Source organism: Lithobates pipiens, unplaced genomic scaffold (assembly GCF_037356315.1).
Source record: "Lithobates pipiens isolate NorthernLeopardFrog02 unplaced genomic scaffold, aLitPip1_a1.2 Scaffold_22, whole genome shotgun sequence".
Lineage (NCBI taxonomy): Eukaryota > Metazoa > Chordata > Amphibia > Anura > Ranidae > Lithobates > Lithobates pipiens.
In genome coordinates, this window is record NW_027507784.1 from 339,666,292 (window position 1) to 339,681,911 (window position 15,620).

The 15,620-nt window shown below is 46.9% G+C and overlaps 1 protein-coding gene across 1 annotated transcript in view; it reads right to left on the minus strand.

Moving 5' to 3' along the window:
- LOC143925088 (contactin-associated protein-like 5) overlaps nt 1-15,620 on the minus strand; it is a 613,155-nt gene that overhangs the window by 260,100 nt on the left and 337,435 nt on the right. The window contains exons 9-10 of the mRNA XM_077449678.1: nt 5,597-5,746; nt 519-684 (exon numbers count right to left, since the gene is read on the minus strand). Coding sequence (XP_077305804.1) covers nt 519-684; nt 5,597-5,746 — 316 coding nt within the window. The remainder of the gene's footprint in view (nt 1-518; nt 685-5,596; nt 5,747-15,620) is intronic.

Sequence of the window (15,620 nt, forward strand, 5' to 3'; positions counted from 1 at the left end):
ACACTACACCCCCCAACGTGACCCCCCACTGGGCACCATCATAATACAATTCTATTACACTCTATACATAGAACACTACATCCCCCAACATGACCCCCCACTGGACACCATCATAATACAATTCTATTACACTCTATACATAGAACACTACATCCCCCAACATGACCCCCCACTGGACACCATCATAATACAATTCTATTACACTCTATACATAGAACACTACAACCCCCAACGTGGCCGACCACTGGACATGATCCTCATACAGTTCTGTTATATTCTAGCACATGATCATCCAACATGAATAACCTCTGTTGCCAGATCAGTGACAAGATAAAAAAATCGAAATAATATGGGCTGGCCAACTCAGACGGAACTCCTACAATCTATGGCGGATTAGGTATCAAGTAAAAATTGAGATGATGTCAATTCATACAAAGCGAGATGTGTCTATTCTTTTGGCGCATAGCATTTTTCATTTTTAACTTCATTTCTACTTGATACAAACAATATCCAATTACCTGTCTTTTATGCCGCACATATCGATCTGCAAGTCACTGAAATTTCCCAGCATGCCGCGCTGAACCGAAATGAGGTCCTTGGGCTGATTATCGATGAAGATGAGCCTCATACATCCTTGGAATGAAGAAATGGGATTGACGCAGTCGGACGGAGGATCCGGGCAGCCTGTTTGTGAAGAGAGAGACATCGAGCCTAATCAAATTACATATAACACGTTTACTTTTTTCCTTTTTATGAGCGTTTATTGATGGATGACCCCGAAGATCTCAATATTCCTGATGTCTCCTTTTTATTACATAGGCTTCATCATGAAGAAATGTTCGGCAGAAGAGCACAACTTTTAGTGCGTTCTTTTATTGTTTGTGCTGATCTGTTCATCGCGGGTCAAATTTATTTACATTCCTTTATTGGTTTATTCCGTTTCATTGACGCCTGAGGGACTGAGACTACACCACCAAAAGAACGGGAAAAGTTCATTTCATAGCAGTCAAGTTACAGTCTAAGTTCACCTATGGACCATGTGACCATGTTGAAGATCGATATATGTCTAATTTTCAATTTATATCACCCCTCTGTAATTTTATATGATTTATATAAATATAAATGCTGAATCAATTTGTAGTAAGTTTTTTTCTTTCATTTGAGAGTTTCTAACTATTTAATTTTCTTCTCGCTCTCTCTCTCTGTCTCTCTGTCTCGATAGATAGATAGATAGATAGATAGATAGATAGATAGATAGATAGATAGATAGATAGATAGATAGATACAATAGCCTTTGGCCATGGTCTGGACCCAGACCGACTAAGCTCCCATCCAGACCATCAGCCCGCCAGTCTGCCGTTGGAACTACTGTCATTGGTTGCTAGGACCGCCGGCGTACTAGTAACCAATGACATCACTTGTGCTCCTTGTCCTCTTCAGCAGGTTTCTCCGCCCTGCTACCATTCCCTCCCCTGCCTGGCTACATGGACTTATCCATCAGGTACACTCTTTACTTAGATGGGCTGTACCCATCTAATGTGATGGTTCACATCTGAAATTTAAGTATGGGCACTCTGGTGACGACACCTGTTCTTTGATGGTGACACGCCTGTTTTTTGATGGGGATACCTGCTCTATGGGGGCATTCTGATGGGGACATCTGCTCTTTGGGGTCACTCTGAAAGGGACAGCTCCTCTATGGGGGCACTTTGATAGGGACAACTGCTCTATGAGGTCAATCTGAAAGGGACACTGACTCTATATGGGCACTCCCATAAGGGAACCTTCTTTATGGGGTCACTCTGATGGGGACACCTGATCTATGGGGGCACTCTGAAAGGGACATCTGCTCTAATGAGGCATTCTGATGGGGACACCTTCTCTATGGGCTCCCTCTGATGGGGACACCTGATCTATGGGGCACTCTGATGGGGACACCTGCTCCGTGGGGGGGGGGGGGGTACTGTGAAAGGGACACTTTCTCTATGGGGCACTCTGATGGGGACACCTGATCTATGGGGCACTCTGATGATGACACTTTCTCTATGGGGCACTCTGATGGGGACACCTGATCTATGGGGCACTCTGATGTTGACACTTTCTCTATGGGGCACTCTGATGGGGACACCTGATCTATGGGGCACTCTGATGATGACACTTTCTCTATGGGGCACTCTGATGGGGACACCGGATCTATGGGGCACTCTGATGATGACACTTTCTCTATGGGGCACTCTGATGGGGACACCTGATCTATGGGGCACTCTGATGGGGACACCTTCTCTATGGGGCACTCTGATGGGGACAGCTGTTCTATGAGGTCACTCTGAAAGGGACATCTGCTCTATTGGGGCATTCTGATGGGGACACCTTCTCTATGGGATCACTCTGGTGGGGACACCTGATCTATAGGGTCACTTTGAAAGAAACATCTGATATAAGGGTTCTCTAATGGGGACACCTGCTCTATGGGGGCACTCTGATGGGGACACCTGATCTATAGGGTCCCTCTAATAGGGACACCTGATCTATGGGGCACTCTGATGGGGACACCTGATCTATGGGGCCACTCTGATGGGGACACCTGATGTAAAGGGGCATTCTGATGTGAGATAAATACTGTTGACATTTTTCATTTTTTGATAGACATACAATGACTACAATCTTGAGTCATAGCACAAACCTGAGATTCAGACTGTGATCCGTGGTCGAATGTGGTAGAGCAGCAGCTGACAGGCATTCAAGAGGCACTACTGCTGCCTCCTGGTGCCTGATTGTTATGTATTTATTTAAATTTGACTTTGTGGGATTGCTCTGCAAGTGTTTGGCTCGCGGTTGCGAAAGGGCCCCATTGATCTCAAAGGGCAAGTTTGCCAGTTGGTGAGGCCTGCCAAACTCTGCAGCTCGAGGGGAAAATCCTGCAGCTACAAAGCTGAATATTGCAGCTGCAGCATGTGTACAGCCCTCACAGGCTGTAATATTAGGATTTGGGTGGGCAGCCTGGTGGGGAGATCTCATAAGAACACAGAAGAGCGGCTTCAGAAAAAGAGGTCCATTGAGTCTGCACCAATTTTATTTAACTTTTTTGTCTGGATATGGATCTATTTTGTCCCAGGTAGGTTTGTGCTCTCCCAGGGTGCCACGAGCATGTGATCCAGTTTGCCCCGGATTAGTGATGGATGAGATGACTCTAAATTGGGGGTGGGGGGATCTGATGTGATGGAGAGCCTTTGACTCTGTGATGTGTGGACTATATGGTGATGGGGGACTTTGATGTGAAAGGGAGGCTTTTATGTGATGGGGGAACCTCTGACGTGATGGGGGTCTCTGACATGATGGGGGTCTCTGACGTGATGAGGGTCACTGATGTGGTGGGGAACCTCTGATGTGATTGAAGGGCCTCTGATGTGATGGGGGTATGTGACATGAAGGGGGAATTGGGATGTGATGGGCAGACCTCTGATGTGATTGAGAAACTCTGATGTGTAAGGGAGGAACATCTGATGTCATTGGATTCTCTAAAGTAATGGGGATATCTGATGTGATGGGGGCATCTCTGATGTATTGGGCAGCCTTCTGATGTGATGGGGGTCTTTGATGTGAAGGGGGACCTCTAAAGTGATGGGGGGGCTCTGATATGATGGGTGAATGCTAATGTGATGGGGAACCTCTGATGTGAAAGGGGAATTTTGAAGTGTTGGGGACATTGATGTGATGGGGGAACCTCTGATATGAAGGGGAGACTCTAAAATGATGGGGACTTCTGATGTAATCGGGAACCTCTGATATGATGAGGTAACCTCTGATGTGAAGGGAGGACCTCTGAAGTGATGGGGAACCTGTGATGTAATGGGCAGACCTCTGATATAATGGGGGTCTCCGATGTGATGGAGGGAACTCTAATGCAATGAAGGAATCTCTGATATGATGGGAGGACCTCTGATGTGATGGGGAACCTCTAATGTGATGGGGACCTCCAATGTGAAGGAGGGCCTTTGATGTGATGGGAAGACCTCTGATGTGATGGGGAGCCTCTAATGTGATGGGTGGACCACTGATATGAAGGAGGTCTCTGATGTGATGGGAGAACCTCTGATGTAATGTGGAACCCCTGATGTAATGGCGGACCACTGATATAATGGGGGTCTCTAATATGATGGGGGGGACTCTAATGTAATAAAGGGACCTCTGGTGTGATGGGAGAACCTCTGATGTTATGGGGAAACCCTAATGTAATGAAGGGACCTCTAGTATGATGGAAGACCATCTGAAGTTATGTGGAACCTCTGATGTGACGGGAGGAGCTCTAATGTGGTGGGGAACCTCTAATGTGATGGGCGGACCTCTGATATGTAGGAGGTCTCTGATGTCACGGGGAACTCTAATGTAATTAAACCTCTAAAGCGACGGTAGGAGCTCTAATGTGATGGGGAACCTCTGATGTGATGGGTGAACCTCTGATAGGAGAACATCTGATGTGAAGGAAGGGCCTCCAATGTGATAGGAGAACCTCTTATGTGATGGGAGGATCTCTGATGTGAAGTTCATTTAATCATGGCAGCTCTGTGCACTAACCCAAGCTCAGGTTTTCCATTGATAAGTAACATTTACATTTTTTTACACTGGGGTGTTTACAGATTTTACTTTTAAAGGGTGCTGCCACAAAAAAAAAAGGGGGGGAAATGGTCTTTATCAGTATTTCTCAACTCCGGTCCTCAAGGCCCCCCCAAAAGGTCATGTTTTCAGGCTTTACATTATTTTGCGCAGGTGATTTGATCAGTTTCACTGCCTTAGCCCTTGTACACACGGTCGGGGATTCCGACGGAATGTGTCCGATCGGACCGGATATTCCAACTGTCTGTGGTCTCCATCGGACTGTTTCCATTGGAATATCTGACAGACCAACTTTTCCAACTTGCCGGTAAAATTTTCCGACAAAATGCTCCTATCGGACATACTCCAATCATGTGTAGCCTACTCCGATGGACAAAGTGGCACGCATGCTCAGATCAAATTCCTAGACCAAAGCTATTGGCTACTAGCCTGAACGTAGTCCAGTCTAACGAAATAACATCATCACGTTATGTACAATCGGATTTTCCGACAACTTAGTCCGACTGTGTGTATGCAACATCACTTCCAGACCTCGTCCGGAATTAATCCGTCAGAATTACTCAAACGGATTTGGTTGTCGGAATCTCCGACCGTGTGTACAAGGGCTTAGTATTTGCCACTGCCATTTCATCTGACGGTAATCCTGAAAACATGACCCGTTGGGGCGCCTTGAGGACTAGAGTTGTGAAACAGTGGTTTAGAATTCAGGGGTCTCAAACTGGTGGCCCTCCAGCTGTTTTGCGAAACTACAAGTCCCATGAGGCATTGCAAGGCTGACAGTTACAAGCATGGCTCCCAAGGGCCGAAGCATGATGAGACTTGAAGTTTTTCAACAGCTGGAGGGCCACCAGTTTGAGATCCCTTGTCTTGTGAACAGAGTTACAAAATCCATTGGCAGGTACTGTACATCGGGCACCCATATACGTATTGTAATATGTATTTAGCGGGTTTGCCTAGAGTTCAGCTGTAGGATCTTGCTCACCTCCAAAATAATACTGATATCCGGTGGAAATCCGTGCGGGGATGGTGACATGGATGGGTGGCGTAGCCCCGTTGTCTAACGTCAGCGTGATTCGGTGTCTCCTGATGTTAATCGCCACCGTGTGCCATAAGCCGTCATTTAAGAAGCTACCTGAAAAATGAAGAGGCGTTTATTCCTGAAAGCCTTATTTTTATTTTTTTCATTTGGGAGAAAATAAGCAAAGTGAATGCAGCGAAGCAAAAATAAATGAATAAATAAATAATAATATTCCTTTTTACGGAGCGTGCGAGCAATGTTGTTATGATCAGTAAGGTACATTATATTGTGTCCAGTACAAAGTGGATGCTTAGAGCAACGGCTTGTTACAGTTATTTCCCATTACCGACATCCTCCGCATTCTCATACACCGCATTATATTGCGGGGGAACCGAGCTCGCCGCTTATAAGAATGTGTGCTCACTTAAGGCTGATGCTTCTCACGTTGTTTTCAATTGATGCACTTTTGAAAACTTCATGTAGCAAAAAAAAAAAAAAAACTTCTTTTAACATTTTTTTTTTTTTTTTGTTTATTTTAATACTTCAGCTTTTTTGGGGGGAGGAATAAAAAATCTTGCTGAAATATGGTCCCCCAGTCCTCAAACACCGTCCCGCTAACAGACCCTCTGCAACAAACCCCCCCTTCCCCAGCAACAATAGACCCCCAACAGCAACAATAGATACCCGAGGTGCCAGCGTCAATAGGCTCTCCAGTAGCCAGCAACGGTAGACCCCTCCCAGCAGCAATGAAACCCCCCCCCAGAAACAATAGATCTCCCACCAGCAACAAGAGACCACCCTGCAACAATTGATTCCCCTAGCAACAATAGATCTCCAGAGCCTCCAGTAGCCAGCATCAATAGACCCTCCAGCACAACCCAGCAGCACCCTTTGCATGAATTCAGTGTTAGATGTGCGGGAGGTGCTAGATCTGCGTTCCCTCGCTGCTGAAAAAAAGCCCTGTATATATGTAATAAATAAATATATTTTATACTGTATATATATATATATATATATATATGGCCTAGACTAAGAAGATTTCCAAGACCCTGAAACTGAGCTGCTGCACTGTGCCCAAGACCATACAGCGGTATAACAGGACAGGTTCCACGCAGAACAGGCCTCGCCATGGTCCACCAAAGAAGTTGAGGTCACGTGCTCAGCGTCATATCCAGAGGTTGTCTTTGGGAAATAGAGGTATGAGTGCTGCCAGCATTGCTGCAGAGGTTGTAGGGGTGGGGGGTCAGCCTGTCAGTGCTCAGACCATACGTCACACACTGCATCAAATTGGTCTGCATGGCTCTCGTCCCAGAAGGAAGCCTCTACTAAAGATGATGCACAAGAAATCCCACAAGCAGTTTGCTGAAGACAAGCAGACTAAGGACATGGATTACTGGAACCATGTCCTGTGTTCTGATGAGACCAAGATGAACGTAGATGGTGACAAGCGTGTGTGGGGGCATCCAGGTGAGGAGTACAAAGACAAGTGTGTCTTGTCTACAGTCAGGCATGGTGGTGGGAGTGTCATGGTCTGGGGCTGCATGAGTGCTGCCGGAACTGGGGGGCTACAGATCATTGAGGGGACCATGAATGCCAACATGTACTGTGACATACTGAAGCAGAGCATGATCCCCTCCCTTCAGAGACTGGGCCGCAGGGCAGTATTCCAACATGATAACCACCCCAAACACACCTCCAACACCACCACTGCCTTGCTAAAGAAGCTGAGGGTAAAGGTGATGGACTGGCCAAGCATGTCTCCAGACCTAAACCCTATTGATCATCCGTGGGACATCCTCAAACGGAAGGTGGAGGGGCGCAAGGTCTCCAACATCCACCAGCTCTGTGATGTCATCATGGAGGAGGGGAAGAGGACTCCAGTGGTGACCTGTGGACAACTCCATGCCTAAGAGGGGTTGTACTGACTTCTGTTTCCAGCGGTTTAGACATTAATGGCTGTGTGTTGAGTTATTTTGAGGGGACAGGAAATTTACACTGTTATACAAGCTGTACACTCACTACTTTACATTGTAGACAAGTGTCATTTCTTCAGTGTTGTCACATGAAAAGATAGAAGAAAAGATTTACAAAAATGTGAGGGGTGTACTTACTTTTGTGAGATACTATGTATGTATATATATATATATATATATATATATATATATATATATATATATATATATATATATATATATAAAATATATACTCACTTTCCACTTTATTGGTTACACCTGTTCAATGGCTTGGTAACACAAATTGTTATTCAGCCAATCACGTGGCAGCAACTCAGTGCATTTAGGCATCTAAATAAGGTGAAGACAACTTGCTGGAGTTCAAATCGAGCATCAGAATGGGGAAGAAAGGGGATTTAGGTGAATTTGAACGTGGTATAGTTGTTGGTGGCAGACGGGCCGGTCTGAATATTTCTGGAGTTTTCATACACAACCATCTCTCGGGGGTTTACAGAGAATGGCAGGAGAAAGAGAAAATATCCAGTGAGCGGCAGTTGTGTGGAGGAAAATGCCTTGCTGATGTCAGAGAAGAATGTGTGGTTCCAGATGATAGAAAGGCAACAGTAACTCAAATAACCTCTCGTTACAACCAAGGTATGCAGAACACCATCTCTGAACACACAACACATTGAAACTTGAAGCAGATGGGCTATAGCAGTAGAAGACCACACCGGGTGCCACTCCTGAAAACCGAGGATCACCAAAATTGGACAATAGAAGATTGGAAAAACTTTGCCTGGTCTGATGAGTCTGGATTTCAGCTGCGACATTCAGGTGGTAGGGACAGAGTTCGGCGTAAACAATATGAAAGCATGGATCCATCCTTCCTTGTATCATCGGCTCAGGCTGGTGGTGGGGGTGTAATGGTGTGGAGGATGGGATATCACCGGTTCAGGCTGGTGGTGGGGGTGTAATGGTGTGGGGAATGGGGTATCACCGGTTCAGGCTGGTGGTGGGGGTGTAATGGTGTGGGGGATGGGGTATCACCGATTCAGGCTGGTGGTGGGGGTGTAATGGTGTGGGGGATGGGGTATCACCGGTTCAGGCTGGTGTTGGGGGTGTAATGGTGTGGGGGATGGGGTATCACCGGTTCAGGCTGGTGGTGGGGGTGTAATGGTGTGGGGGATGGGGGATGGGGTATCACTGGTTCAGGCTGGTGGTGGAGTTGTAATGGTGTGGGGGATGGGGTATCACCGGTTCAGGCTGGTGGTGGGGGTGTAATGGTGTGGGGGATGGGGTATCACCATTTCAGGCTGGTGGTGGAGGTGTAATGGTGTGGAGGATGGGGTATCACCGGTTCAGGTTGGTGGTGGGGGTGTAATGGTGTGGGGAATGGGGTATCACCGGTTCAGGCTGGTGGTGGTGGTGTAATGGTGTGGGGGATGGGGGATGGGGTATCACCGGTTCAGGCTGGTGGTGGGGGTGTAATGGTGTGGGGGATGGGGTATCACCGGTTCAGGCTGGTGGTGGAGGTGTAATGGTGTGGGGGATGGGATATCACCGGTTCAGGCTGGTGGTGGGGGTGTAATGGTGTGGGGGATGGGGTATCACCGGTTCAGGCTGGTGGTGGAGGTGTAATGGTGTGGAGGAATATTTTCTTGGCACACTTTGGCCCCCTTAGTACCAATTGATCATGGTTTAATCACCACGGTCTACCTGAATATTGTTGCTGACCATGTCCATCCCTTTATGACTACAGTGTCCCCATCTTCTGATGGCTCCTCCCAGCAGGATAATGCACCATGTCACAAAGCTCCAATCATCTCGCCACTGGACAATGAGGTCCCTGTCCTCCAATGGCCTCCACACTCACCACATCTCATCCAATAGAGCACCTTTGGGATGCGGTGGAACAGGAAATTGGTATCATGGATGTGCAGCCGACAAATCTGCAGCAACTGTGTGATGCTATGATGTCACTATGGAGCAAAATCTCTGAGGAACGTTTCCAACACCTTGTTGTACCTATGCCACCAAGAATGAAGGCCAAAGGGGGTCCAACCCATTACTAGCATATGTACTGAAAAAAGTGGCCGGTGAATGTATGTTGTCATAACCATAAATGAATTACGTTAGGTGGATCCAATCAAACACACTGCCTTTTACTGGCACAGAATGTCAGTAAGTCATACCAGTAATTGGTAATAAAATATCTCTAGAGGTTCCGGCTTTCGTTGAGTTATTTTCCTGTCATGTAGGTTTCTCTTGTGAAACTGACCTTGCCTGACATTTGGTCCCTCTTCGCCAGTCTCCGCTATTGGCCTGGTTCTTTAGAGCCTTGGATCTCATGTTTGGTGACCCTGAACTCTAGACTTTAATGCTATTTTCTGTAATCCACACGGGGGCCCCCCGCTGTATGAGCGCAGCTCATGTCCGCTCCTTGGTGGGACCTCTCGTGAACTTCATACCGAGATCAACTTTATTACAGATAACGCCAAGGCCTTCGTGTGTCGCTAAACTGATTTCTTCTAAGTCTCATTCCTTTTGTACATACAGCGAATATACTACACGGAAGTTCATGCTTTGAATCTTGAAAGCTAAGCGTCAATTAAACGTAACCATTTGGGGGCGTGGCTAGCGCGCAATAGGAATGGACGCCTGATCCAGGAGCTCCACTCCAGCGCAGGGACATCGCACTCACCGAGGCGGCGATTTTCGCCCACAGACACACGGGACCGGAGCTAAGCTCATCCCCAACACCGGAGGATGACTCGCAAGCGGGCCAGTGCAGCGCAGCCGAAGAAAATGAGGGATTTCTTCCACACTGTGGGCCGAGCGAGCCAAGATGGCGCCGGCGCCAACTCTCCGTTGTCTGCAGACGGCTCCCCTCCTGCAACGCCGAGCCCGAGATCCGACGGAGGATCACAGCGGCACTCTCCGGCTGCTTCAACCCCTCTTTCATGCAGTCCTGCCAAATCAAGACCTCGCTTGATGGATGAGCCTCTAGGGGAGAAGGTTAGTGCAATCAATAGTTCCCTAGAAGACACAAGGGAGCTTGCTGACACCATTAACTCCTTCCCAACCACAAGCCAGCCTATCACAGACACAACACTTAAAGACATGCTGATCTCTCTGCGAGGCTCACTACACTCAGACCTTATGGAATGCATGCGGAATTTTAAAACTGAAGTGACTGAGTTGGGGACCAGAGTAGATCATGTTGAGAAAAAAATGGGTGAATATGCAAACTCATATAATACCCTAGTTGACTCCCATAACGATCAGGCCGAGGAAGTGGCCTGGCTTAAAAACAAACTCGCGGACCTCGAGGACCGGTCGCGTAGAAATAATGTCAAACTGCGAGGGGTACCAGAATCTGTTTTGCCGAACCACCTGCAGCAGTATGCCAAAGACCTCATGATGGCGTTTCTCCCCTCAGCTCCACCTGCCGAACTGGTCATAGACAGAATTCATCGCCTGCCTAAGCCGTCTCACCTCTCGGACAATGTCCCTCGAGACGTCCTGATGAGGGTCCACTTTTACCATATAAAAGACCAACTCATGACGGCCTACCGTAGGAACCCCAACCCCCCGGAGCAATACTCCACTTTGCAACTTTTTGCGGATCTCTCGCAACACACGATGCAACAACGCAAGTCCCTTCTTTCGATTACCAAGGCTCTTAGAAACCACAGCATTGTGTACAGATGGGGATATCCCACCAAAATTATTGCCACGCGTGATGGCAAAACCTCTGTGATAGCAACATTGGAAGAGGGTCTGGCCCTGCTCCGGTCCTGGGATATCCTGCCAGCCCAGGTTCCTGACACTAACTCTGCCGCCCAAGGGGTGAACACTAGCGACACCTGGCAGGTAGTATCTCGCAAAAAGCATACGAAGAAACCTGCTGTTTAGCTGCCTCGATCTCAATATTCCGAGTGAAACGACGAGATCCCTTGCGCTCTGGAGCTCAAAGACCCATGTTTTACCCCCCCCCCGTTTATATGTTTAAGCAGTATATCTGCCTACAGATTCCGGATGGAATCCACCTTTTTAGCTCTCTACCGACTTACCCTTTTGTTACTATCTGACTTTTGTTGCTCTTCTAACTACTTCTTTTATTTTTATTTACTACTTACTGGTGAATGGACTCGGAGAAATACCCATGGAGACGAACAGCCAACTCATCTTTTACAGCCTCATGGAGCGGACCTGGACCAACAAGGTACTTTATCAGCATCTCTCCCTTACCTGAAATATGTCTATTAAAATAACCTCTTTTAATGTGCGTGGCTTGAACCACCCTGCCAAACGAGCTTCGCTCTGGAAAGAGGCCTTCAGGCTCGGATCCGATGTCTTGTGTGTACAAGAAACGCATTGGTCCTCTCTGAGCGAACCCATCTTCAAACACAACAAATTTCCACATATCTTTAAAGCCTCTGCTCCTACCAAAAGAAAAGGAGTTCTAATTGCTATCAAAGACACCGTTTCTTTTACTCTTCAACAGTCTTTTATAGACCCGGAAGGTCGATATTTAATCATACTGGGTAGCTTCAATGACAAGCCCTACACTATAGTAAATGTCTACGCACCCAACACCCATCAAACACGTTTTCTGAGAAAACTTCTCCGGAAGGTGGATCTACTAAAAAAGGGCGACCTGATTCTATGCGGAGACTTCAATATCATTCCTGATCAGGTCATGGACACGACCTCCAAAACACAGCGCCCGAGAATTGCTCTACAACCTTTGCTCCACACTGAGGACTTGTATGATGTATGGCGCTGCCAACATTCTACTGAAAGAGACTATTCTTTTCACTCTCTTAGACACAACTCGTACTCGCGTATAGATTTAATTCTGACTGATAAGTTACTTCTTCTTCATACATGAAATTACATGGTCGGACCACGCCCCCGTGTCCATCACGGTGGACGGGGGGCGCCCTCTGACTCCTGCTAGTGTATGGCGGGCTAATCCCCGCCTCTTTCAACAACCACAACAGGTCTCTTGCCTAACTAAACATTTGCAAGAATTTTTCTCTTTTAATGCTACTCCTGATGTTAGTCCGTTTACCTTGTGGTGTGCCCATAAGGCTTTTATTAGGGGTATACTTTTACAAATGAGTGCAAGGGCAAAAAGGCAGAGGACACAGAGGCTGGACTCCTTGCTTTTGGAGATTAAATTATTAGAAGCCCAAAATAAATCCACGACTGCTACAAATCAGAGTGTTCTGCACAAATTGACCTCACTACGTTCGGATCTCAGGCTCCTACTGCTAGAGCAATACGATAAACACGTCCACTCGCTGAGATTATCACATTATTCATCTGGCAACCGGGCTGGTAAATTATTGGCCCAGAGGTTAAAAGATCGTAAAGCTAAAACCAAGATCCCCTTTCTTTTTCGTAAATCAGATCAGGGTAAATTATATGATCCTAGCGACATTGCAAACGCCTTTGCGGATTATTACGCCTCTCTGTACAATTTAAGAGATGACCCCTCCACCCCACAACCTACGGATCAGGACATCCAGAAATTTTTCACCGACCTCTCCCTCCCCTCCTTGACCAGTGATCAATTAGAGACCCTCAATTCGCCCCTTACGGAACCTGAGATCCGACGGGCCATCAAAACTCTTCCAAACGGCAAATCCCCGGGACCTGATGGTCTTCCGAATAGCTACTATAAGATCTTTTCCCAGACTCTCTCCCCAACTTTGAGAGAGGTCTACTCTGCTGCGGTGTCCTCTGCCTCGTTCCCTCCTGAAATGCTTAAAGCATTTATAGTCACTATCCCAAAACCCGGGAAGGACCCCACGACTCCAGCTAATTTTAGGCCTATCTCCCTCTTAAATACCGATGTAAAACTGTTTGCTAAGATCTTGTCCCATAGACTTCTTCCGATCCTGCCGTCACTGATTAAGCCGGAACAGACCGGGTTCACTAGGGGAAGGCAGGCGTCGGACGCTACTAGAAGAGTCGTTAATGTTCTGCATCACGCACATTCCTGTCGGACGCCTTCTCTGTTACTGTCTTTGGACGCGGAGAAGGCGTTCGACAGGATACATTGGGGATATATGTCCCAGACTCTTAGTAAGTTTGGGTTCTCGGGTCCTATCCTGTCGGCAATCCTGGCCTTGTACTCCTCCCCCTGTGCCCAAGTTTATACCTCCAACATACTCTCCACTCCTTTCACTATCTCTAACGGTACTAGGCAGGGCTGCCCTTTATCCCCTTCCATTTTCAACCTTCTCATAGAACCCCTTGCTGAAAAAATTAGAACACATTCCGACATTCACGGTTTTAAATTTCTTGACAAGTCCCACACCATTAGCTTATTTTCGGATGATATTATTCTTTTCCTGACCTCCCCACAGACCTCCCTCCTTCATGCGCATTCTATTCTTCATGACTTTAGCTGTATATCTTATTATAAAGTAAACTTCACAAAATCCCTTATTCTAGACCTTAACTTACCTCCCCAAATCCGAACCAGTCTCCAGAATAGTTTCCCCTATGCATGGGCAGAGTCTAGTATTTCTTACCTTGGCTTACAGCTAACGCCTGACCCACTTAATCTAGCAGATGCCAACTATATCCCCCTTATTGCTAAAATTGAAAAAGAGGCACAAAGACTGGCCAAGACAGAACTCACATGGTCTGGTAGACTGGCATCCTTTAAAATGCTCCTGCTCCCCCAGATTCTGTATGTGTTTCGCACATTGCCCATTCCTCTCAAAAATACACACCTGTTAGCGTTAAATGGCGTTCTTCGCAGATACATCTGGGGGGGCAGGAGGCCTAGGTGCCCTAGACACCTCCTAATCAAGCACAGATCGGTGGGGGGCATGGGTTTGATTGATCTTAAAGACTATTATAGGGCAGCCATGCTTACAGCACTTAGACATTGGATATCACCATCGCCAGATATACTCTGGTGCGACATAGAACGGGCTCTCAGCCCCACTACTGACCTGCGCATGCTCCTGCTGCTGGACATCTGGAGACCTCTCTCCTTGTGTCGACTTGCCCCTACTCTTCAGGCTTCGCTACTTGCATGGCGTGATCTTCAAAGATCAACCATTACAACTACTGAAGTCACAACACTCCCTGTCCCCATTGAGCTATTGTCTCACATGATTCCCAACACAGACTACTCGTCTTGGAAAACAAAAGGAATTTCTACAATTGAAGACCTGTATAGGGATAACTCACTCCATTCGTTCGTATCACTTAGAGCAGAGTTTAATCTGCCCCCTACAGACTTCTACCGGTTTCTACAAACTTCACATCTCCTTAACACTCTAGGATGCCCCCACGTTTCCGTACCGACCAACCTGTGGCATTTCTACACAAAAACCCCATCCCCAACCAAAGGTATCTCCCTTTTTTTACTCCACTTTCCAAAATAAACTTTTGTTTACCGACTCGCGGCCCTTCACTAAATGGTCAATAGACTTTAATAAAAGCTTTGATCCATGTGAATGGAAGAAAGCATTTCAAACGATCTATACAGCATCTCGATGTGTAAATCATTGGGAGCTTGCCCAAAAAATAGCCCTGAGGTGGTATCTGACGCCATATCTCTTAGCAAAGTTCTCACCGGCTAATTCCCCCTTATGCTGGAGGGGGTGTGGGGAGGTGGGCAATATTTCACACATGTTTTGGTTCTGCAGACACCTCTCCAGCTTTTGGGGCAGTGTGTTTCGATGTATCTCCAGTGTTACAGGAATCCTAACTCCGGTTAATCCTACATTGGCAGTTTTGAATTTGGGTATCGACCATTTCCCCCCTTTCTGCCGCTCTGTTGTCACACACATTCTACTGGCGGCTAGATTATCAATTACCAGAAATTGGAAATCCAACAAAACCCCCAACCTGTCAGAGGTGCTTAGCATTACCAGACAAAATTATGTGTATGAATCATTACTAGCTGGTAGAAGGGGGAACAGAGCAAGTTTTGACGACCAGTGGAAAGTCTGGGTCGACTGGTCTAAACAGCCCACGGATGTTTAGTTGTCTCCAATTGTTAA